Source organism: Podarcis erhardii (genome assembly GCF_964252035.2).
Source record: "Podarcis erhardii genome assembly, chromosome: 8".
NCBI lineage: Eukaryota > Metazoa > Chordata > Lepidosauria > Squamata > Lacertidae > Podarcis > Podarcis erhardii.
The window spans coordinates 2003988-2028478 of record NC_138499.1 but is presented as its reverse complement, the minus strand read 5'-3'; the positions used below and the strand labels follow the sequence as shown (position 1 = coordinate 2028478).

The following is a 24491-nucleotide window of genomic DNA, read 5'->3' as shown; positions in this document are numbered from 1 at the left end:
AGATAGACAGTGATGTATGGAAGCAAGAGCTGGACCATAAAAAAGGCTGATCGCCAAAGAATGGATGCTTTTGAATTCTGGTGCTGGAGGAGACTCCTGAGAGTCCCATGGACTGCAAGAAGATCCAACCTCTCCATTCTGAAGGAAATCAGCCCTGAGTGCTCCCTGGAAGGACAGAGACTGAAACTGAGGCTCCAAGACTTTGGCCTCCTCATGAGAAGAGAAGACTCCCTGGAAAAGACCCTGATGTTGGGAAAGATGGAGGGCCCAAGGAGAAGGGGACGACAGAGGACGAGATGCTGGGACAGTGTTCTCGAAGCGACCAGCATGAGTTTGACCAAACTGCGGGAGGCAGTGGAAGACAGGAGTGCCTGGCGTGCTCTGGTCCAGGGGGTCACGAAGAGGCGGACACGACTAAACAACAACAGTAACATGTGATATATATTTAATAAAATATTTTTTAAAATCATATATATATGATATACCAGATAGATACTGTATATGGGTGTGTGGGTGTGTGTATATATATATATATATATATATATATATGACATATATTTGATAGACAGTGGTACATCGGGTTAAGTACTTAATTCGTTCCGGAGGTCCGTTCTTAACCTGAAATTGTTCTTAACCCGAAGCACCACTTTAGCTAATGGGGCCTTCCGCTACCACAGCGCGATTTCTGTTCTCATCCTGAAGCAAAGTTCTTAACCCGAGGTACTATTTCTGGGTTAGCGGAGTCTGTAACCTGAAGCGTCTGTAACCCGAGGTCCCACTATATATATATATATATATATATATATATATATATGTGTGTGTGTGTGTGTGTGTGTATATATATATATATATATATGTATATATATAGAGAGAGAGAGAGAAAGAGGTCATATATATATATATATGGCATATATTTGACAGACACAGTATATGAGATGTATTGAGGGGGGAGGGAGGGCAGAGCCCTGAGGAGGCGGCCTTGCTCTGGCGGGGGTCGGGCGAGGGGCCCCGTTCCCTGGAGCCGCTCCCGCAGGGGCCCAAGGCCGCCCTCACGGGCCACCCTCCCCGGGGCTCCTCGGAGGGCCGGTTTCCCGGGCCGGTCCGGCTCCCCTTCCCCTTTCCGGCCCCCTCCCCGGGCGGCCTCGCCCCTCAGCTTCTCCCCCGCGCCCCCCCCGGGGCCCCGGCCTTACCTCCCCCGCCCTCAAGTCCCCCTCAGCCGGCGGGGTGCGCGGGCATAACCGGTCCGGGAGGAAACCGCTCCCGCCGGAACCTTCGGCGCAGCCGCGAGGCCGGAGGGTGGAACTGGGCTCCTGATTGGCCGGGAGGGGAAGGAGCGGCAAGCCGGAGGTCCAATGGCAAAAGGGCCTCATCGAGCGGGACGTAACGATAGACCTGGGAAAGTGTAGAGTTGCCGCTCGGGGTTGAACTTGTGAGGCAGGCAGAGGGGTTTGGGGGGGCAAAAGGAAGAAGTCTTGTCCTGGGAGGGATGTGGGGAAAGAGGAGGGGAAAATGGGAAAGAAAGAAGGAAGGGGGGGAATGGAGAGAGGGAGAAGAGAGAGTGCAGAAGCAGAGAAGAAAGGGGGTCAATACATAAAGGGGGATTATGAAGATTATTATAACATTATTAGTATTGTTGTTGTTGTTGTTGTTGTTGTTACAACATTATTATTATTATTATTACTATTATTACTATTACAACATTATTATTATTATTATTATAACATTATTATTATTACAACATTATTTTTATTATTACAACATTATTATTATTATAACATTATTATTATTATAAGAAATTTAAGGTCTCATATATATAATAAATGTTCATAAATGTACCAAGCGAACACATACATAAATACTGTATTTTTTGCTGTATAAGACTCACTTTTTCCCTCCTAAAAAGGGGAAATGTGTGTGCATCTTATGGAGCGAATGCAGGCTGCGCAGCTGTACCAGACGCCAGAACAGCAAGAGAGATTGCTGCTTTCGCTGCGCAGCGATCCCTCTTGCTGTTCTGGCTTCTGAGATTCAGAATTTTTCTTCTTCTTGTTTTCCTCCTCCAAAAACTAGGTGCGTCTTGTGGTCTGGTGCGTCTTATAGAGCAAAAAATACAGTATATAAACCACATGTCTGGAGCAGCACAGGAACACCATCCTGAAACCATTTTGACTCCCAAACTGACCAAATGTTTTCTCTGCAAGGAGGGAGGGGGTGAGGGAACCTTCCCATTGACTCAGGAATTGGGAAATCACCATCTCAAAGGAATGGAATGGCCAGACTACCAGGAAAGGCAATCGGATAAGGCATTATCAGATAACCTGGCAGACAGGAAAAACAACAACATTCGAATTTCTCTTGTAGACCGCCTTTTCTGGGATGTAGGTATGATGTTTCTGGGGGTGGTCTTGGACTCCCAGGCGGGCAATTAAAAATGTCTATATAGGGCGGGCACACCTTGGTTCTGGGTCTTCCTCCTCCTCCTTCTGCATGTGAGGGGAGCACCCTGTTGCAACAGATCAATAAAGATCAGGCTTACTAGCTGCTTTGTTTCTCGATATTCTCTGGTTGGGCTCTGTTATTTTCTCCTACCGATGGAGAACCTGCAAAGGACTCTATAAGGGCTCTTGTGTCCCCCATAAGGGAATAAGGGCAGATTTTGTTTACAACATTATTTAATCAATACAGGACATAGCATTTTACACTGATATACACTAGTGGCCCAAACTGCATTCTTCGTTAAATTATCTTTCCATTGATATATAATTTTATGGGTTTGTTTGTTTTTTAAGTGGTGTTATGAGCCATCAAACCTCAGAAATACATTTTTTCCAAAAGGTTTCCTCAGTTTTGGCCACTAGTGTAAGCAGGGCTTTTCCCTCAGCCAGAACTCACCAGAACTCAGTTCCAGCACCTCTCAGGTGGGTGCCAGGGCCATTCTAAGAGAACGAGGGAGGTGTTCATGGTGAGTTCTGGCACCTCTTATTCTGCAAAGGTAGCACTGGATATAAGGGACAATCCTGTATCATACAGGGCAAGTGGCAACCCTAGCAGGGCCTTTGCTGCAGTGCAACTCCCTCCCCACAGAAGTGTGCCTGGCACTGTATAACTTACAGTAGAAGGGACGCAGGTGGCCCTGTGGTCCAAACCACAGAGCCTATTGAGCTTGCAGGTTGTAAGGCTGGCGGTTCGATTCCCTGTGATGGGATGAGCTCCCATTGCTCTGTCCCAGCTCCTGCCAACCTAGCAACCTGGGCAGTTATCTTTTCACAAGGGCCAACATGGATGCCAAAATTGAACATCACCTGAGCTCTGCGAGTGCGGCTTTCTCCCGATTGAAGTGCAGAGTGTTTGAGGACCGGGATATTCGCAGGGGAACCAAAATGCTTGTTTACAAAGCTATTGTACTACCAACCTTACTCTATGCTTGTGGAACATGGACCACTTATAAACGCCATCTCCAACTCCTCGAAAGATTCCATCAACAGGGTCTCCGAAAAATTTTACACATCACTTGGGAAGTGTAAGTGTTGTGTAATAGCGAACTAATACCGGTGTACTGGAAGAAGCAAAGATCACCAGTGTTGAAGCAATGATTCTTCAACATCAGCTTCATTGGATTGGTCATGTTGTGTGGATGCCTGATTATCATCTTCCAAAGCAACTGCTCTATTCCGAACTTAAAAACGGAAAGCGTAATGCTGGTGGTCAGCAAAAGAGTTTAAAGGCTGTCTCAAGGCAAATCTTTAAAAATGTAGTATAAACACCAACAATTGGGAAACACTGGCCTGCAGGCGCTCCAATTGGAGAACAGCCTTTTCCAAAGGTGTCATGGGCTTTGAAGAAACTCGAACTCAGGACAGAAGGAAGAAACGTGCTAAGAGGAAGGCACACTTGGCAAATCCACACCATGATCAACTCCTGCACCGAAACCAATGTCCCCACTGTGGAAGGACGTGTGGATCCAGAACTGGCCTCCACAGTCACTTATGGACTCATTGTTAAAACCGTGTTTATGGAAAACAATCTTACTTGGCTACAAGGTATGTATTTAGGACCCACTTTATTGACTGTTGCAACAGGGTGCTCCCCTCAGACGCAGGAAAGGAGGAGGACCCAGAACAAAGATGTGTTGTTGTTGTTGTTGTTGAGTCATTTAGTCGTGTCCGAATCTTTGTGACCCCACGGACCAGAGCACACCAGGCACTCCTGTCTTCCACTGCCTCCCACAGTTTGGTCAAACTCATGCTGGTAGCTTCGAGAACACTGTCCCACCATCTCGTCCTCTGCCGTCCCCTTCTCCTTGTGCCCTCCATCTTTCCCAACATCAGGGTCTTTTCCAGGGAGTCTTCTCTTCTCATGAAGAGTCTTGGAGCCTCAGCTTCAGGATCTGTCCTTCCAGGGAGCACTCAGGGCTGATTTCCTTCAGAATGGAGAGGTCTGATCTTCTTGCAGTCCATGGGACTCTCAAGAGTCTCCTCCAGCATCATAATTCAAAAGCATCAGTTATTAGTTAATGATAATTAAAAGTAATAGAGAAACTAAGAAATGCAGAACAAGTGATAAAGAACGGAAAGTCTTCAGAGGTTGTTGACGGAAGTCTAAAATACAGTGGTGCCCCGCAAGACGAAAAACCCGCTAGACGAAAGGGTTTTCCATTTTTTGAGGCGCTTGGCAAGACGAATTTCCCTATGGGCTTGCTTCGCAAGAAGAAAGCCCATAGGGAAATCTCCAGGGACCTCTTTTAAATGCTGGCAGTAGGCAGCAAAGCCTTTCCCCCCCTCCGGCCTTCAGAAGAGGTCCAGGAAGGCCGGCGGGGGCCGAAAGGCTTTGCTCCCCACCGCCAGCATTTTAAAAGCGGTCCGGGATAGCAGGGAAGGGCTTCCCGCTATCCCGGACGGCTTTTGAAGGCGGGGGGGGAGCAAAGACTTTCGCCCCCCGCCGGCCTTCAGAAGAGGTCCTGGACCTCTTCTGAAGGCCGGCGGGGGGCAAAAGTCTTTGCTCCTCCCTGCCTGCCTGCCTTCCCGGGAGAGCGGAGAAACGCGCGTTGCCTGCCCACCAGCATTTTAAGATCGCCCCAGACAGCGGACTTCAAAAGCCATCAGGGAAAGCGGAGAAACGCGTGTTTCTCCGCTCTCCCAGGAAGGCAGGCAGGTTTTTTTAAAATGCTGGCAGGCGGCAGCGAAGGCTTCTCTGCCACCCACCAGGATTTTAAGATTGCCCCGGACAGCGGAGCAGTCCTCCGCTGTCCCGGGGTTTTTTAAAATGCTGGGGGTGGGAAGAAAAGCCCTTGTCCCCCCCCACCCCCAGCCTTCAGAAGGGGTCGGGGGACAGACTGTCCCCGGACCTGGTCTGAAGGCGGTTTCCATAGGAACGCATTGATTGATTTTCAATGCATTCCTATGGGAAACCGTGCTTCGCAAGACGAAAAACTCGCAAGACGAAAAAACTTGCGGAACGAATTAATTTCGTCTTGCGAGGCACCACTGTATTGTATCATATGTTATGTTAAATGACTGTTGGAAATGGTATCTTTAAAAATGAATAAAAATGTATGTGTGTGTGTATATATATATATATATATATATGAACGATTGTGGAATTCAGTGGTGGACCTGAGTAATATGGCACCTGTCAGGCTTCAGGGAATGCCCCCCCCCCCCCGGCAGTAGATAAGCAGAACAAAGGAAAAGGAGTCTTCTTATCAGTTAGAAACTTTAATAATCACAGCGAGAGAACAAAGAACCCATCTCCTAGAAATGGTGGTGCTCCCAGTTAAGAATCCCACCCCCTTACGTCCTTATTAATCCACATCACTGCTACGTCTTGTAATCTGAGCCTGTCCCCTCTGTGCTTTGTGTGCTTTCTGTTTTGCCACTTTCTCAGCTCTTCTTGACCTTGGGGAAAGCGGAGGAATGCTTTCCAGAGACAGTGAATCTGTTAACCCTCTCCCCCCCCCCCAGTGTTTCTTCTCCTAGCTGTTCCCCATCCAGTATTTCCCAGCTTCTGCCTTCTGAACTATGTCCCTCTACAAACCACTGTTCCAAATCTATACTGTCATTGTGCTCCTGGGAAGATTCAGTGTCTGGAGCAGGGGGAGGGGGGACTTCCACCATTCCTCCTCAATGCAGCCCTCCGCACGGTCCCTCACAACACCCTGTGCGAGGCCAACATTTGACACCCCAGCCCTCTCACTGCCTTCCCAAAGGTGGGTAAGGAGGCGCCAGACTTTGGAAAGGAGGTGCAAGGGCTCTGGCAGAGTCCCAGAGCCCTTCCAGTTCCTTCCCAAAGCTGGGAAAGCACTAACTAGGCTTTTGGAAGGAGGCGGAAGGACTCTGACACTGTCAGAGACTCATGCAACCTTCCCAAAGCCCAGCACCTCGGCTCAGCGCCCAGTGCGGGTGCCCCACAAGCGTAGCTCTAAATCCATCCCTGCAGAATTATTACACCTGATTTTGCCAAGCTGGAGCTGCTCCAGCTGTTCTGGACTACAATTCCCATCAGGCGCAGCCAGGTTGTGTCCTGCCCAGAGGGCTGTCTTAATATATGTCATGCTAGTCTTTCCAGGGTCCCAAACAGAGAAGCATCTTCCTTTTGTGGCCTCCCCAGCTAAGATGCTTTTAAGAGGACATGCCAGGGATGAACCCCTGGTCTCTCACCCCTGAACTAGCAGCTTTCCTCCCCTTGATTTATGCAGCTAGGACTAGCTTTTAGCTTCTGAATTTGTCCCTTATTATTCACACCAACGGTCAGCCGAGTGGGGCACTGGCCCCAGAGACTCAGAGGGGCCCCTTCACTGGCCCAACGAGCATTCCCTTGCCCAGCTTTGGGGGGCATTGTGTTTCAAGTAAAGATTGTAGATGGGGACCAAGCCTAGCTGGAATTCCGCTATTGGCCCACCATCTAGACTCAGGTTGTGTAGACAGGTAAATAAACCATATATCGTAGAGACGCCACAGTCTCTGCTGTGCCCCATTTCCAAAGGAAGACCAGATCCTGGATCAAGCACGCCTGCAACCCCTGAAAGGCGCACCGTTCGGAGATTGGGGTGGCATGTCGGAATGTAATAAATAGGAGGAGAGGGAGAGGGGAGCCGTTGCATGGGCATCGTTCAAGGCCATGCTGTGGGCATGGGTGGCAAAGAAAGTCCCCAGTCTTTGATTTTGAGGATTATGACAGCCGGGCCTTTGTCCGCCCACTCTCTAGTCTCTGGCGAAGGACAGCCTGGACCTCGCCATGCCGGCAGGCAAACGAGAGGTGCCTGGCTGCGCTCAAAGTGCGATTCTGTCCTCAAAGATGGAAAGCACCAGCAAGATGCCCCAGCCAGCCAGGAGTCCCACGTTTTGAATGGCAAAGAGGAGCCACGGGCGCTTATCTTTCACGTTCATCAGGGCCGGGAGCTGCGAACCGGAGCAGAGAGAGGAGATTAGCGAGCACCACAGAATGGGTCCCACAAGCCCAATCTCATTGTGCCCCGATTTCAGTCTAATTCTTTAACCCACCCCCTTCCCTTCCCTTTCTTGTCCCGGTCCTCCAGAATTTGTCTGCAGAACTAATTCATGCCCGCCATCTATTGTTTGTGTACATCAGAGACAGTGTGGTGCAGTGGTTAGGGCATCATACTAGGACCCAGGAGACCAAGGTTTGAATCCATGCTCGGCCATCACAAAGCTCTCTGGGCCAGCCACTGCCTCTCAGCCTAACCTACCTCACAGGGCTGTTGCTGTGGGGATTAATTAAGATGGGAGGGAGAACTGTGTGCGATACTGTGCACTCCTTGGAAGAGGTGAGATATAAACCAGGCAGAGGGCCTTCTCGGTGGTGGCGCTTGCCCTGTGGAATGCCCTCCCACCCATGTCAAGGAAATAAGCAACTATCTGGCTTTTAGAAGACATCCAAAGGCAGCCCTGTTTAGGGAAGCTTTTAATGTTTGATGTTTTATTGTGTTTTTAATGCCCTGTTGGAAGCTGCCCAGAGTGGCTGGGGAGGCCCAGCCAGATGGGTAGGGTATAAGTAATAAATTGTTTTTAGGGACGATACCGCTTCATTGTATACTCATGAGTTCTAGCACCCACTTTACCCACACCGTTCAGGGGTGCTGACTTGCCCTCAGGATCACGGGTGCCCGCTGCCACAACGCAGATGTGTGACGGCACACGCGCTACATGCGGGCACGTGGAAGGTGACTTGGTGACATTAACTTTGTGGGTAATGGGACCCCAAAATTATATTCTTGTGGGTGCCCAAGCACCCATGGCCTCCTGGAGTTGGCTTATATGACACCATTTGTAATTTTATACACTTTTCTCATTTCCCAACTTACACGTGTTTTCCCTAAGCTAGTAAAGGTAAAGGGACCCCTGACCGTTAGGTCCAGTAGTGGCCGACTCTGGAGTTGCGGCGCTCATCTCGCTTTACTGGCCGAGGGAGCTGGCGTACAGCTTCCGGGTCGTGTGGCCAGCAGGACTAAGCCGCTTCTGGTGAACCAGAGCAGCGCATGGAAACACCGTTTACCTTCCCACCAGAGCGGTACCTATTTACAGTCATACCTCGGGTTGAAGTCGCTTCAGGTTAAGCCCTTTCGGGTTGTGCTCTGCGGCGACCCGGAAGTAACAGAGCGTGTTACTTCCTGGTTTCACCTCTCGCGCATGCGCAGACGCTCAAAATGACGGAAGTGGCGAATCGTGACCCGCGCATGTGCAGACGTGGGTTGTGTTCACTTCAGGATGCAAACAGGGCTCCGAAACGGATCCTGTTCGCATCCAGAGTATCTACTTGCACTTTGACATGCACTTTTCAAACTGCTAGATTGGCAGGAGCTGGGACTGAGCAACGGGAGCTCACCCCGTTGCGGGGATTCAAAACGACGACCTTCTGATGGGCAAGTCCTCGGCTCTGTGGTGTAATAATAATAAGGTGGGAGAATGGTAAGAAAAGGAGAACAACTGCCATGGGTAGAACTCTCCCTACTTACCATATCGCACAGGGCCACGTAGAGGAAGAGGCCAGTCGCCACGGTGAAAATCCAGGCCTCGAACTCTTCTCCCGTGGACACAGAAAGCGCAATGTAGAGGCCCACGAAGGCTGTGAGGGCGCTGAGGAAGTTGAGCAGCAACGCCCACTTGACGCTCAGCCCGGCGTGGAGCAATGCGGCAAAGTCCCCTGCAAAGGCGGGAGGAAGATGGTCAGCCATTCATTAGCTGAGATTCCTGCATTGAAGGCGGGACTAGATGGTGTCAGGGTTCCCCTCTAGATCTATAATTCCATGATTTTACTAGGAGCAGCGGCATTCGGCCAGGTATCACGCAGCCCGAAGGAGACACCCCTTCCCTATTATTTGGGGGTGGAGGGGAAGCACCTGCCTTCAGATCCCTGCTCGGAAGCCGCCCAGGATCTACCTGCTAGGCAACACTGCCTTATCAGGAGCTTGCCAAGAAAAAAGCACACCAAGAACTCTGGCCAATATAAATTTCAGTAGTGGGAGTGGTCCCTACTCGCAAACCAATAATCAATTGTAACAAAAACTAATCCATTCAAAAGTATGTATTCTGACAAGGATTACAAACTCAAATTGAGATTATAAACTGAAACAGAGATTACAAACTGAAACTCATAAGGATATGCATAACACAATAATTTATAATTTATGACTGTTTTATAATTTATTATAATTTAGAATTTAAAGGTACTTTCATGTAATATTTGATACTTCCGGCTGATGAAGGTGAATACATCGAAACAGGGCCCTGTCCTGGTTTCTGATCCATAACTGACTTCTGACTTCTGCTCAGTGATTGACCTTCACGTCGAATCTGACTATGAGCTAACATGAACTTATCTCTATTCATAAACTCTTATTTCTAATTCTGTAACGAATTATTGTGTTATACATATCCTTATGAGCTTGAGTTTGTAATCCCTGTTTGAGTTTGTAATCCTTGTCAGAATACATACTTTTGAATGGATTAGTTTTTGTTACAATTGACTATTGATTTGCGAGTAGGGACCACTCTCACTACTGAAACTTATATTGGCCAGAGTTCCTGGTGTGCTTTTTTCTTGGTATATTTAATAACAAGAACTCCAACTTATTTATCAGGAGTTTGCAGCAGCTCACTCTGAGCGCTTGCCCTGTCGAACGGAAAAGCAAAATGGCGGCGTAGTTTTGCCACCATGCGGCATATCCTGGCTCAGCCTTCCCCATTCTGGTGCCCCTCAGATGCTGTGGTTCCCATGATCCACAGGCCGGCATAGCCATAAGGCACCAAGCCTGATGGGAGTCACAGCACAATATACCATATTTTTCGCTCTATAGGACACACTTTTCCCCTCCCCTCCAAAAATGAAGGGAAAATGTGTGTGCAGTGGCGTAGCGTGGGGGGTGCAGGGGGGGCCAGCCGCACCGGGCGCAACATTTTGGGGGGGCGCGCTCGCACTCGCAGCTCTCTGCCCCTACCTGGCTCACTCTCACTGCAGTGCTGGCTGTGCGAATCCGATCTGAGCTGCCGGGTCGCCGCCCACCGTGGAGGGGAAGGGTGCCAGGCGTGCGTTGCGGTGCGGAGCGGAGAGAGAGCGAGGGAGGGACTATCTGGGGGAGGGACAGTGCAGCGGCCGCCCAGCGCAGCGCTGAGCGCGGGAGAGAACCACACCCGACCAGCCCAGGCAGCAGCAAGAAGAAGCTGGCAGCGGCGGCAGGTTAGGGGTTAGGGGCGCAAATTACTTGCCTTGCCCCGGGTTTGGGGGCGCAAATTACTTGCCTTGCCCCGGGTGCTGACAACCCACGCTATGCCGCTGTGTGTGTGCGTCCTATGGAGCGAATGCAGGCTCCTTGGCTTCAGCGATAGCAACACGAAGCCTCCAAAGCACTGACCCCTCTTGCTCTCCAGGCTTCGGGGATAGCCGCCTGAAGCCTTTAGAGTGCAGCAGGAATTCGTGCTGCACTCCAAAGGCTTCGCAACCTTGCCGCCGCTCCCGGACCTGTTTTGGGGGCTGGGGTCAGGGGAAGCTCAGGCTCAGTGGCGTAGCGTGGGTTGTCAGCACCCCGGGGCAAGGCAAGTAATTTGTGCCCCCTAACCCATGGATTTGTGCCCCCTAACCCTAACCCCCAGATGTTGCGCCCGGTGTGGCCGGCCCCCCTGCACCCCCCCACGCTACACCACTGCTCAGGCTTCCTGCGCCCCAGCCCCGCGGCTAAAACTGAAGCCGCGTGCAGCCTCTCCCGGCTGGAGAGGTTGCGCGTGGCTAAAGAGGAAGCCAAGACAGCCAGCAGGATGGATCCCGCTCGCTGTCTTGGCTTCTTTGTTCTTTGGGGCGGGGGGCGGGGAAATAATATTTTTTTTCTTGATTCCCCCCCCCAAAAAAAAAACTAGGTGCGCCCTATGGAGCGAAAAATACGGTATATGGAGGGCGCCAGGATGGGAAAGATTGAGCACCCTGAACTCACAATGGCCAAGCAGATGCCCCAACGTGAAACCAGAGAGCAGGATTCAAACACAAGAGGCCTCTCCCCCCCCCCCGGGGTTTCCAGCAACTGGGATTCAGAATTCATCCAAGTTGGCGGCCATCCCCGCCTCCTGTGGCGGGGAGTTCCACATTTTAACAATGTGCTGTGTGGAGAAGGATTTCCTTTTCGTCTGCCCGCCGGCTTCCTCCAGCGCACAAAATTAAATAAATCCCAACCCTGCCTTCAGTGCCATGCAATGCCCAGCCCCTGCTCCCTCCTCACCGAGCTCGTGGGGCAGTTCGTGGCACAAGACGGCCAGCGAGGTGGCCAGACCCGTCTTCCAAGAAGAGGAGAAGGCGGCGCCAACGGCCAGTCCGTCGGCGAAGTTGTGGATGGCGTCTCCAATGGTAATCATGTAGGGCAGCATTCTCAGCTCTGCGGAAGGAGCAAATGGGAGACATCAGAACCTCAAAATAATAATGATAATAATGATGATAATAATAATAATAATAATAATGATAATAATGATAATTTGTACTGGGCCTCCCCAGCCCAGTACAAATAATAATTTATTATTTGTACAGTGGTACCTCGGGTTAAGTACTTAATTCGTTCCGGAGGTCCGTACTTAACCTGAAACTGTTCTTAACCTGAAGCACCACTTTAGCTAATGGGGCCTCCTGCTGCCACCGCGCCGCCGGAGCCCGATTTCTGTTCTTATCCTGAAGCAAAGTTCTTAACCTGAAGCACTATTTCTGGGTTAGCGGAGTCTTGTAACCTGAAGCGTATGTAACCCGAGGTACCATTGTATCTGGCTGGGCCTCCCCAGCCACTCTGGGCGGCTTCCAACAAATATTAAAAATATGGTACATTAAAATGTCACACATTAAAAACTTCCCTGAACAGGGCTGCCTTCAGATGTCTTCTGAATGTCAGGTAGTTGTTTATTTCCTTAATATCTGGTGGGAGGGCATTCCACAGGGCAGGTGCCACCACCAAGAAGGCCCTCTGCCTGGTTCCCTGTAACCTCACTTCTCACAGTAAGGGAACCGCCAGAAGGCCCTCAGCGCTGGACCTCAGCGTCCGGGCAAAACGATGGGGGTGGAGATGCTCCTTCAGGTATACTGGGAAGTAGAAGAACTTCTTGGAACAGGCCAGAGGCCCCATCTAAGTCCAGCATCCTGTCCTCCCAGATAGATAGACAGATAGACTGTCTCTGCACTTGGAGGTTCTACAAGAACATAGGAGCCTTGCTGCTGGCTCAGAACAATGGCTCACCTAGTCCAGCAACCTGACCTCATAGCAGGACCTGAGCACAACAGTATTTTCCAATGGTTGTTCCCCATTATCTGGTACTCAGAGATAGACTGCGCCTGGGCGTGGAGGTTCTGCTGTGACAACAGACCTCCGTAATAGACTTGTTCTGACAGCGGCCAAACAGATGCCCCATCTAGGGAACCTGGAAGCAGGATTCATGCGCAAGAGCTTTCCTGTGGTTTCCAGCAGCTGGGATTTAAAAGCATTACTCTGACAAACAAAAGCACTATGCTCCATCAAAAGCATAATGTTCCACGCATTTGCCTAATTCAGCCAGCTAGCCCTGGGGGATTATCTAATGCTTATTTCCCTTAAACTGATTTCTGAATTTTGAATTTTATTGTTACAGTGGTACCTCGGGTTAAGAACTTCATTAATTCCGGAGGCCCGTTCTTAACCTGAAACTGTTCTTAACCTGAACCACCACTTTAGCTAATGGGGCCTCCTGCTGCCGCCGTGCCGCCGGAGCACGATTTCTGTTCTCATCTTGAAGCAAAGTACTTAACCCGAGGTACTATTTCTGGGTTAGCAGAGTCTGTAACCTGAAGCGTATGTAACCCGAGGTACTACTGTACTGTATTTTATGCTGCTTCTACAATTGTTTTAGATTTTGTTGTTAGCCGCCCTGAGCCCGGTTTTTGAACCGGGAAGGGCGGGGTATAAATAAAAAAATATTATTATTAATTATTTATTATTATTATTATTATTATTATTATTCCCTTCTGAAGCTGTCCAAGTTGGTGGCTTTCCCTGCCTCCTGCGGGTTCCATAGCTCAGCTACGCGGAAATAAAGGCTTCCTTTCATGTGTGCTCACCCCCTGCAGGACGCACAAAGAGCGGTGTGTGCGAAACACAAGCCCTGAAACCCTTTGCATTTTCCTTCCCAGCTGGCAGCCTTCAGGCCCTGCGCCCTGCTGGAGGCGACATGTGCCAGAGGCGGCCTCTGGGAAGCAGGCAGAGAGCAATTCTACTTGAGCTGTCAATGACCCTTCCCAAGCCGCCCTCCCTCCATGCTGGAGGATTCAGCCCGTAACACAATGCGCCGTTTGTTCTGAAAACAAGAGGGAACTGTGGCAGGAGTGGCCCAGTGGCCTAATGGATAAGGCATCAGCCTCCGGAGCTGGGGATTGTGGGTTCAAGTCCCACCTGGGTCGGCTAGCTAGCTTCTTTTGTTTTAAGATCATTCTTTTTTCCCTCCAAAAGGAGGAAATTTGCAGACAGGAAACCTCAGATATCGGAAATTAGGAGGAGGGTTAAATCAAGGTGGGAAGCTGGGCAGGTTTTGAGCACCAATTCAGACAATTTCTTGGCTCGAGGGGAACCAAAGGTGTGTCCGGGAAGGTGTGTCCCAGGTTTGGACATATGATTTGGGTCCATGGCTGTCAACTTTTCCCTTTCCTATTCTTAATAAGGGAATTTCCCTTAAAAAAGGGAAACATTGACAGCTATGTTTGGGCCCCATCAGAAAGTGGCTGACAATCTAGGACAGCCTTCCTCATCCTGTTACCCTCCAGATGTTTTGGACGGCATCTGACAGGAGTTGCAGTCCAAAACATCTGGAAGGCACCAGCTTGGGGGAGACTGATTTAGGATGCAACAGAGATTTGCTTGTATTGCAGAGTGATGGCGTTTCCAGCCCTCGAGACCGGCTTCATCAAAAACGCAGGATACAAACCCCAAGAGATCTCACTGAGGGAAAACTCATATAAACTCTACAGACTCTTGGAGTGGGGTATCGTTTTATGTTGGGGGTCAAGATTCCACTTTGCAGATGTTTGTTTTGCTGCTCTTGATATCAATTCCCTGCGCCTTGATTTTTAAATCTTCTTATGACATGCGGGGATTGTTTGATTTCGCCGTGCCCACTCTGACACATCGCTTAGGACTGCTTTGGTTACAGTTTTGTACTCGCGCAAATATTTCTGTGTCTGTAAGCTGCCTTGGGCGTGGTTTTAACTAGGGAAAGGCGACATACAAGTGAACAATTGTGAAAATAAGAGGAAGATTTAAAGGAAATGACTATCAAAAGCAGAAGAGATATGAGATGATCAGAGCCTCATCTGAACTTGGGAAGTCCCAACAACAACAAAAATTATAATATGGCAGAATATTTGGACTATTTGATATGTATATGTATAATCTGGAATATTTAATGTGATGTGATTGGATTGTTAAAATGGAAAACTTAATAAAAATGATTTAAAACAAACAAACAAGTGAACAATTGTGATCATGGTTTTGCTCTGAGCTGGTCTTTTGTTTCATTATTACAACGGTTCCCTGTTTTTATAATCGTATTTCTGGTTGTTATAACCTGCCCTGGTGCATGGAAATGTTAGAAATCACAATTGTTTGATCAAAGCAGCTTCTTGATGTTATGTTGTGAGCCGTCCTGAGATTTACAGGTATTGGGCAGTATGCAAATTTGATAAAGAATAAGAATAAGAATAAATGCTGGACATGTCAAGGAGAATCCCATCTGGTTGCTGGACAGGATATTGGTGGGGCTCACCTCGACTGAGGGTCTCTTTCTTCCGCATCTGGCTGAAATCTGCCTCCTCAGCAGTCACCTATTAAGAAAGAACAGGCAGGTAGAAAAAAAGAATGTGAGACAGGCACAGCCTGTGCTCCACTTTGGGGCCACGCAAAAAAGGCCCTGCTTTTCCGAGGCTCAGTCCCTGCCTTCTGTTCATTTTCTGAGCCCTCCCATTTTATTAGTACAGTGGTACCTCCGGTTGCGAACGGGATCTGTTAATTAATTAATTAAATAAATTTAAAGAGTCACCTACATACGAAAGCGCTGGGCAGTTCATAGAATCGTAGAATTGCAAAGCTGGAAGGGACCCCAAGGGCCATTGAGTCCAACCCCCTGCAATGCAGGAATCTCAGCTAAATATTCTCTGATAGATGGCCATCCAACCTCTGCTTAAACACCTGCAATGAATCATAGAATTGGATCCCAATGGTCATCTAGTCCAGTGTTTCCCAACCTTGTGCCTCCAGCTGTTTTTGAACTACAACTCCCATCATCCCTGACTAGCAAGACCAGAGGCAAGGGATGATGGGAATTGTAGTCCAAAAACAGCTGGAGGCACAAGGTTGGGAAACACTGATCTAGTCCAACCCCTTGCAGTGCAGGAACCAAAGCCTGATCTAGACAATTTTGCTCCCCCTTGGAAATCGGCAAGGGGTTTGGGGATGAAGCTCAGAACTGATTGGCGCCCCCTGCTGTTGGGCTCCCTGCCGTCTGCCCTACCAATGGCTGCCAGGCACCAGACAAGAGGCATTTCTGCACAGCCAGGTTTCAACACAATAAGCAGGTGCTTCCCTCAAAACAGAAGAGGCTTGTGGTGTAATGGTTAGACTATAGACCTGGGAGAGCAGGGTTCAAAGCCCCACGCAGCCAGTTGCTGTCCCTCATCCCAACCTACCTCACAGAGTTGTTGTGAGGCGGGGAATGGGGAGGGGAGAAACCATATACAACATTTTGAGCTCCTTGGGTGGACAGGTGGAATATGAATGTGAGAAATTCTGCTGGACTAGATGAGCCTTGGGGTCCCTTCCAATTCTGTGATAATAAATTTAAATTAAATTAAAAGATGAGCAACACAGTTCCACGTCCTCGCCTCCCCAAATAAATCATAACATTTTCAAAAGGTTGGTGTGGTTTCCCCCCAGGTTTTGTTTTTTTTTAAAAAAAGCATACATTAAAGAAGCAAACCTTGGGGGAAAGACTTCTCTCCTGTTTTGGAAACAGAACAACAGAGCGATCGTACTCTCAAGCTGATTTTAGAGGACAAAATCACTACCCATTTTTGCTTTAGACTTTGGGTCACTGTTGCTTGTTTTTTCAATCAATCTTTATTACGGTCCAGAGACCCAACAAATCGTTACAAAGCAATGCACAATTCAGACAGCCTACCTCCAGGTTAAACAAGCATTTTGTTCAGACTTAAAGATAGGGATCGTTGGTTCTTGCAACCACCGATAAAAACTTCGCCACTGCTAATGTTCTACTGTTTGTTTGGACTTCCAATAGGAACCTGACATAGTGAGCCTCTGATTTTGCCGGGAAAGGTAATATCAGTTCAGCCCTGGCTTGCTTGTATTTCGCACAGTGCAGCAAAATATGTTTTATAGAATCGATGTCTTGAGCATCAATGTTTTTTCTACTTCATTTCAATTTCAAATCTTCAAAGGGTGTGTGTTTGCATGCCCCACTGACTCAGACTGCTGATTCCTCCCACTTAAAAAAATAAAATAAAAATTAATGTGGGAATTAAGCAGCAGGAGCTTAACCCAACAGGGAGGCAGCGTGGAGCAGTGGAATAGGCTCCTGCCTTGCATGCTGAACGTCCCTGGTTCAATCCCTGACCTCTCCAGTTAAGAAGGATCTCAGGTGGCGGGCGATAGGAAAAATACCCTTCCCTGCCAGAAAACCTGGGAGAGCTGCTGCCAGTTCGAGAAGACAATAATGGGCTCGATGCACCAATAGTCTGGCGCAGTGCGAGGCATTTTTCACATAGCCACATATTTCTTCCCGCACATCTTTATTCCACCTTCCACCATTAGGTGGGGCTGGTGAATCATGCTTGGGTTCTGGATAAAGGCATGGCACAGAATTGGGCGAAAGAGGAAGGCAGAAATTAATTTTTTGCGGCTGACTTTTTCTCTTGCTTTTTGCCGGAGATCACTCACAGCTCCTGGAATGCCGGGCTACGGGTGGAAGCAGCTCTTTGCCCATCTCTGGGTATCTCAGAGTTCACTGGCTCATCAAGACTTAACATGAGTCAACAGTGTGATGCAGCAGCAAAAAAAGGAAAAGGGTGGTGTGATAGGAATTTTGAGGTCTTAGATATATGTTCAATGTTCATAAGGGTACCGACCAAGCACGTACATAGATCAGCACAGGAAGACCGACCTGGAACCATTTTTGATTCCCAAACAGTCCCAATGTTTTCTCTGCAAGGTCAAAGGAAAATGGAAAACACTCCCCATTGTCTTTTACTTCACAAATCCTGTCTTAAGGGTATGTCTGTGTTTGAATAGGGTGAGCCTGTGACCTGACTTAGGAACTAAGTATTTATCATTACAAAGGACTGGCCAGGCTCCCCAGGGTATCCAATCAAGTAAGCATTAAAGGGTAACCTGCCAGACAGAAGATAAACAACACACTCAGATTTCTGCTGAAACCCTTCCGTGATGTAAGTATGATGTCTCTGCGGGTGGTGGTCTTGAGCTACACCCCTTTTTGGGGATGAAAACATCAAATCTTCACCAAGGCCAGCTATCCAGACTGGTCCTACGTGGGCCAGAAAAAAGCCAGGGAAGTCCCCAAATAGGAGTTCCATCACAGAAGGGGAAAGGAAAGAGGAAAGAGGGGATCAAGTTGATTCCAAGCCAAAGGCCAGGCGGAACAACTCTGTCTTACAGGCCCTGCGGAAAGAAATCAGATCCTGCGGGGCCCTGGTCTCATGAGACAAAGCGTTCCACCAGGCCGGGGCCAGTGCTGAAAAGGCCCTGGCTCTGGCTGAGGCTAATCTGACTTCCTTAGGGCCCGGGACCTCTAGGGTGTTGCCATTTAGGGACCTCCAGAGGCTAGGACTCCAACCAGCGGCTTCAAGTTGTAGGACGGGAGATGCCAACTTCATCAGGAAGAACTTTCTGATGGGAAGAGCTGTTTGACAGGGGAACAGACTCCTTTGGAAGTTGGGATCTCCTTCCTTGGAGGTTACTAAGCAGAGGTTTGGTGACCATTGGTCAGGGATACTTTAGCTGAGATTAATGTTTCGCAGGGGGTTGAACTAGATGACCCTCGAGGTCCCTTCTAACTCTTAAGTTTCTAAGTATCCATGAGGACTTGTCTCCTAGGTTAAAGGAGCAGCCTTCATCTATACAACAGTGCAGTGTCAGGCAAGCTGGTACCTTCCAGATGTTTTGCACAACCTCTCCCATCAGCCCCTGCCAAAACATCTGGAGGGCATCAACTTGGCCAAAACTGCTGAAATATACTCGGAGTCGAGAGTGGATTTCATGCTCTTTATTCAGCTCATAGTGGTGAGGAAGAATGGAAGTTCCCTCAGAATGTCTGCTTTATATACATTATTTACAAAATGGGCCCTACGTGATTGGCTAATTCGGGATTCTCCTGTAGGCCAATCAGGTTGCGGATTCACTTCCACCTGGAGCTGGATTGGGTGGCTCCTGTGGACCAACCAGACCTCTGCATTCTGGATCCTATTGTTCTAGGACCAATCAGACTGCTGCATTCTGAATCCTATTGTTCTAGGACCAATCAGACTGCTGCATTTTGGATCCTATTGTTCTAGGACCAACCAGACTGCTGCATTCTGGATCCTATTGTTCTAGGACCAACCAGACTGCTGCATTCTGGATCCTATTGTTCTAGGACCAATCAGACTGCTGTTTTCTGGGTCCCATTGTTCTAGGACCAATCAGACCGCTGCATTCTGAATCCTATTGTTCTAGGACCAATCAGACTGCTGCCTTTTGGATCCTATTCAACTCAGTACATAACAGCTGCCATGCCGACTCTTATTTTGCTTGGGGTTCTTTTCCAGGACCTTGAGTAATCTTTGCTTAGCCTCTGACTCATCCCAGAAATGCGTAAAACAACCCAGAGAGACTGAGGGCATCTCAGCTGCCAGGATGCCAATATCAGGTGGAGGCACGCAGGACAGCCCACTCACCAGGTCAGCGTGCGAAGCACCTTTCTCTTGCTTCCTCCTCTTCATCTCGTCTTGGTAGAGCTGCAGGGACATGCCGTGGTCGCATTGGTGCCCTGTGCTCTGCTCCTGGAGGCGGGCGATACAAGGGAACATGGCATCCGATTGGACCCGTGCAGTTGCAAGGCAACACAGCAAGAGTTCAATCCCTGCTAATTTACAATTTGGCAGAATATTTGGATTATTTCATATGTACATTTATAATCTGGAATATTTAATGTGATTTGATTGGATTGTCAAAATGGAAAACTTAATAAAAATGATTTTTTTAAAAAAGGAGTTCAATCCCTGCTCATCAGCCGATGAGCAGAAGATTAAATCCTGCTTTCTGCAGGGATCAAGTAGGCACCCCAGTTCTCCACAGGATTGAATCCCGCTTATCAGCTGACATCACCTGCCCATCAGGGTGATGTCAGCTGACGGAGAGGTGAGCAATTGATTTTTTTAAAGGACTCACTGGCCACATTGGGTCAATATTGCAGTGGCGGTCTCTGGGCTCTCAAATTTCAGCGGCACCCTGTGCGACGCTAAAATCCCCCCCAAAAAACCTCTTGCACGCTGTTCTACAGCAATGTTCTGGTGCCCCCTGCAGCAAGGAGCATGGTTGCGCTACCCAAAAAATGCCTCTACAGATGTTCCTTCAAGCCAGAGGCTCCCACTTCTGCCCCAGGTTACGGAGAAAGGATGTGTTACAAGCTCCTTTCGGCCCTGGATTCAGGGGTCAGCAAACTTTTTCAGCAGGGGGCCGGTCCACTGTCCCCCAGACCTTGTGGGGGGCCGGACTATATTTTGAAAAAAAAATAATGAACAAATTCCTATGCCCCAGAAATAACCCAGAGGTGCATTTTAAATAAAAGCACACATTCTACTCATGTAAAAACACCAGGCAGGTCCCACAAATAACCCAGAGATGCATTTTAAATAAAAGGACACATTCTGCTCATGTAAAAACACCAAGCAGGCACCACAAATAACCCAGAGATGCATTTTAAATACAGTGGTGCCCCGCAAGACGAATGCCTCGCAAGACGGAAAACCCGCTAGACAAAAGGGTTTTCCGTTTTGGAGGCGCTTGGCAAAACGAATTTCCTATGGGCTTGCTTCGCAAGACAAAAATGTCTTGCGAGTTCCTGTGGGTTTTTTTCCTTCCCCCCCTTTTTCTAAGCCGCTAAGCCGCTTATCTGCTTATCCGCTAAGCCGATAAGCTGCTAAAAGCCACTAAAAGCTGCTAAAAGCTGTTAATAGCGCTAATCTGCTAAGCCGTCAATGGGCTTGCTTTGCAAGACGAAAAAACCGCTAGACGAAGAGACTCGCGGAACGGATTAATTTCATCTTGCGAGGCACCACTGTAAAAGGGCACATTCTACTCATGTAAAAACATACTGATGCCTGGACCATCCGTGGGCCGGATTGAGAAGGCGAATGAGCCGCATTCGGCCCCCGGGCCTTGGTTTGCCTACCCATGATTAAGGGCACTGTGGGCGGTGCCGAGCAGAAGGGGTGCCCAACTGAGAAGATCCGTAATTGAGAAGATCCATTTGTGGGCGCCAGGTTTTGGGCCAGGGTGCCATATTCCCTGTGACTGCCAAAGCGTGCCCCTGCCCCTTTCCATTCCTCCTCCCCACCGCTGCCAACGGCTAGCAGCCGATAAACGACCAACACACCTCGTCGTCGTCCGAGTGCCCCAGGAGGATGAAGAACTTTTCGAGGAGGAAGAAGAGGTAGAGCCCTCCCAGCACGGCCAGTAGCTTCCACAGGACGTTGTGGCCCTCGGCTCCTTGGGGATCGTGGGAGTGACCCTCGCCGTGGGAATGAGAATGGAGACCCAGGAACTGCGGGCAAGAGAGCGGAGGCACAGATTGATTTGGGGCGCAGGGCAGAAGCTTCTGAAAACCACACTTCCCTGCCTTCGAAACATGCCGGACTACAACTCCCATCCACACCAGCACCCACTGTGACTATGTGATGCTGTCAGGAGAGCTGCCATGCTGGCTGATGGGAGTTGTAGTATAGAACCGGGTGGAGGGCACCAGATTGGGAAAGGTTGAATTGCGAAAGGAGGGAAATTTTTTATCACATGTGGTGGACTTGTACTAAAGTAAAAGCTTACTGGCAAATGATATATAGTGAGTCAAAGAAAATGTTTAAAACTACATTTGTGGAAAAACCAGAGGCATTTTTGTTAGGTATAGTAGGGAATGAGATCCTGAAGACAGATACAAAACTGTTTATGTATACGACAACAGCAGCAAGAAGAACTCTTTTAGCCCCAAAATGGAACTGACGAGAAATTCCATCGCTAGAAGAGTGGCAGATGAAGGTGATGGACTATGCAGAATTGGCGAGGCTGACAGGGGAAATCGGAAACCAGCGTGATCAAACTTTCCAAAAAGACTGGAGTAAATTTGTACAATATCTGCAGGACAATTGTAAACAATTAACAACACTAGCAGGGTTGTTGTAAGAAAACTTGCAATGTTAAGGATTTGTACCTTTTTATATTTGCTTAAAAATCTGTGATTAACAGGAGTGAAACATAAATGGGATAATGTACAAATGCTATGATGTAGGAGTGCATATATCCAGAGTGTGGGGGTCAGGTGGGATCGCTAAGAGGAATTATGAAATGTGAAGCAAGCCATTGTGTCTGCGATGAAAGCATTGCGTTGACTGGGTTTGATTCATCGACAATAATTTCTGATCACATCTCACAAGGCTTTCCACCTCTGGCATTTGCGTTCTCTACACCTGACAGGCACATATAAGCATTCTAAATACACAGACCAGTTGCCGGTTGCTTCATCAGGCATCCTGGGTCATAAAGATGATAGTTAGCTTTGATGTAGTTTAATCTTTAGGTAGGTCTTAAGGGCCAGGAAGAGAGTTCACAAGGAGATGGTAAATACTCTTTCCTTGCCATCCTTCCTTCCTTTCCTGCCTGTTTATGACCTGAATGCATTCCTCTAGTCCGGTTTTATTTACTCTCAGATATGCATGCACGCTCAAAGTAGTCTTTGTAGTTAACAGGATTTCTTCTGATCTGACTTTGTCCCATGTGGGTGTTTTTTTTTAATGCTCAGAGGAAATCTGATTGGTTCTTACGAACACTGTGTAAAAAGTTCTTTTGTGAATAAAACAACCTGGGCCGAGGGGTGCAGGAATTATTATTGGCACCCCTAGCAGAGTCTTGCTGTTCAAGCCTTGCGTGTATTTTATTAATCAGAGTCCAATCCTTCCTTGCTTTGGGAATGCTACACTATGAGGCAATAATGAATTATGGAAACCATGAGACGGGAGGGAGGGAAGTCGAATCTCGATTGAGCAGTTTTGTAATGAATCATAGAATCCTAGAGTTGGAAGAGACCACAAGGGCCATCGAGTCCAACCCCCTGCCAAGCAGGAAACACCATCAGAGCACTCCTGACATATGGTTGTCAAGCCTCTGCTTAAAGACCTCCAAAGAAGGAGACTCCACCACACTCCTTAGCAGCAAATTCCACTGTCGAACAGCTCTTACTGTCAGGAAGTTCTTCCTAATGTTTAGGTGGAATCTTCTTTCTTGTAGTTTGGATCCATTGCTCCGTGTCCGCTTCTCTGGAGCAGCAGAAAACAACCTTTCTCCCTCCTCTATGTGACATCCTTTTATATATTTGAACATGGCTATCATATCACCCCTTAACCTCCTCTTCTCCAGGCTAAATGAGTATAAGAAGGATTTGTTTAAAGGTGATAAAATCGAAACTTAATAAAAAAAATTTTTAAGGGGAAGGTTGGATCGTGTGCACCTGCAAATGGATGCTCTTGCCAGCACACCTTGAGGCACACCTGCCCAGAGAGCACAGCCTCAGCACAAGCCAGAAACAGCCCCACCCGCCGTGTGAACTGACCGTGGGGATGAGGTGAAGCATTGCATCCCCAGTGAGGGATCCCACCGCCAGGCTGACGAAGAGCTGGATCACATACTGGTAGGCGCTGATGCAGGTGGTGCAGAGGAGGACCACGATGCCAAACAGGGCACACAGGCAGATCAGCAGGGTCGCCAGCGAGCCGTAGATGTATTCTGGAAGAGGGGCAATGAGGAGTTGCGGGAAAGAGTTATACGTTTCAGAAGATGACATTGTACGTTCCTGGGCACAATTCAAAGTGTTATTGCTGACCTTTAAAGCCCTAAATGAAATCAGACCAGTAGACCTGAAGGAGCGTCTCCACCCCGGACACCGGGGTCCATCTCCCGAGGGCCTTCTGGCGGTTCCCTCCCTGCAAGAAGTGAGGTTAAAGGGAACCAGGCAGAAGGCCTTCTCGGTGGTGGCACCCACCCTGTGGAACACCCTCCCATCAGATGTCAAAGAGAACAACTACCAGACTTTTAGAAGACATCTGAAGGCAGCCCTGTTTAGGGAAGCTTTTAATATTTGATGAATTATTGTATTTTAATATTTTGCTGGAAGCCGACCTGAGTGGCTGGGGAAACCCAGCCAGATGGGTGGGGTATAAATAAGAAATTATTATTATTATTATTATTATTATTATTATTATTATGCTATTATCAAAACCATTGTGAACCACGAACCAACGTATACTTGAGAGAAACAATAAGCTTATCTGCTTAAACACCTACTACGTAGTTATGTAACTGTTTTATTGTTATTTTGTTATTGTTGTTTTCCCCTGCCTTTTAAAATGTTTTTTATGTATCCTTTTTCTTTTCCCCTTTTATTTCATATTGACTTTAACTCACTGTAATACTCTCAATAAAATTAAAATCTTAATCTCCATAGTTTCCTAAAAGCATTGCTTCCTCTTTTATTTACTCTCAGATTGTGTATGCATGCTCAGAGTAGTCTTTGTAGTTAAAAGAATGTCTTCTGATCTGACTTTGTCCCCACGTGGAGTTTTTGAAATGCTCAGAGGAAGTCTGACTGGTTCTTACGAACACTGTGTAAAAATTTCTTTTGTGAATAAAACGACCTGGGCCGGAGGGCGGACAG

The 24491-nt window shown here is 48.2% G+C and overlaps 2 protein-coding genes across 3 annotated transcripts in view; both read right to left on the bottom strand.

Annotated features, from left to right (window-relative positions):
• Positions 1 to 1286, bottom strand: part of CPSF1 (cleavage and polyadenylation specific factor 1) — a 39715-nt gene extending 38429 nt beyond the window's left edge. Inside the window, exon 1 of the mRNA XM_081873987.1 lies at positions 1191 to 1286. The gene's annotated coding sequence lies outside the window, so the exon portion shown is untranslated. The remainder of the gene's footprint in view (positions 1 to 1190) is intronic.
• A 4409-nt stretch (positions 1287 to 5695) lies between these two features.
• Positions 5696 to 24491, bottom strand: part of SLC39A4 (solute carrier family 39 member 4) — a 70204-nt gene continuing 51408 nt past the window's right edge. For both annotated transcript variants that reach the window (XM_081874211.1, XM_081874210.1), the window contains exons 6-12: positions 23391 to 23563; positions 21168 to 21335; positions 19468 to 19572; positions 15270 to 15327; positions 11723 to 11875; positions 8972 to 9159; positions 5696 to 7397 (exon numbers count right to left, since the gene is read on the bottom strand). In XM_081874211.1, the coding sequence (XP_081730337.1) occupies positions 7269 to 7397; positions 8972 to 9159; positions 11723 to 11875; positions 15270 to 15327; positions 19468 to 19572; positions 21168 to 21335; positions 23391 to 23563 (974 nt within the window). In that variant the 3' untranslated portion in view covers positions 5696 to 7268. The remainder of the gene's footprint in view (positions 7398 to 8971; positions 9160 to 11722; positions 11876 to 15269; positions 15328 to 19467; positions 19573 to 21167; positions 21336 to 23390; positions 23564 to 24491) is intronic.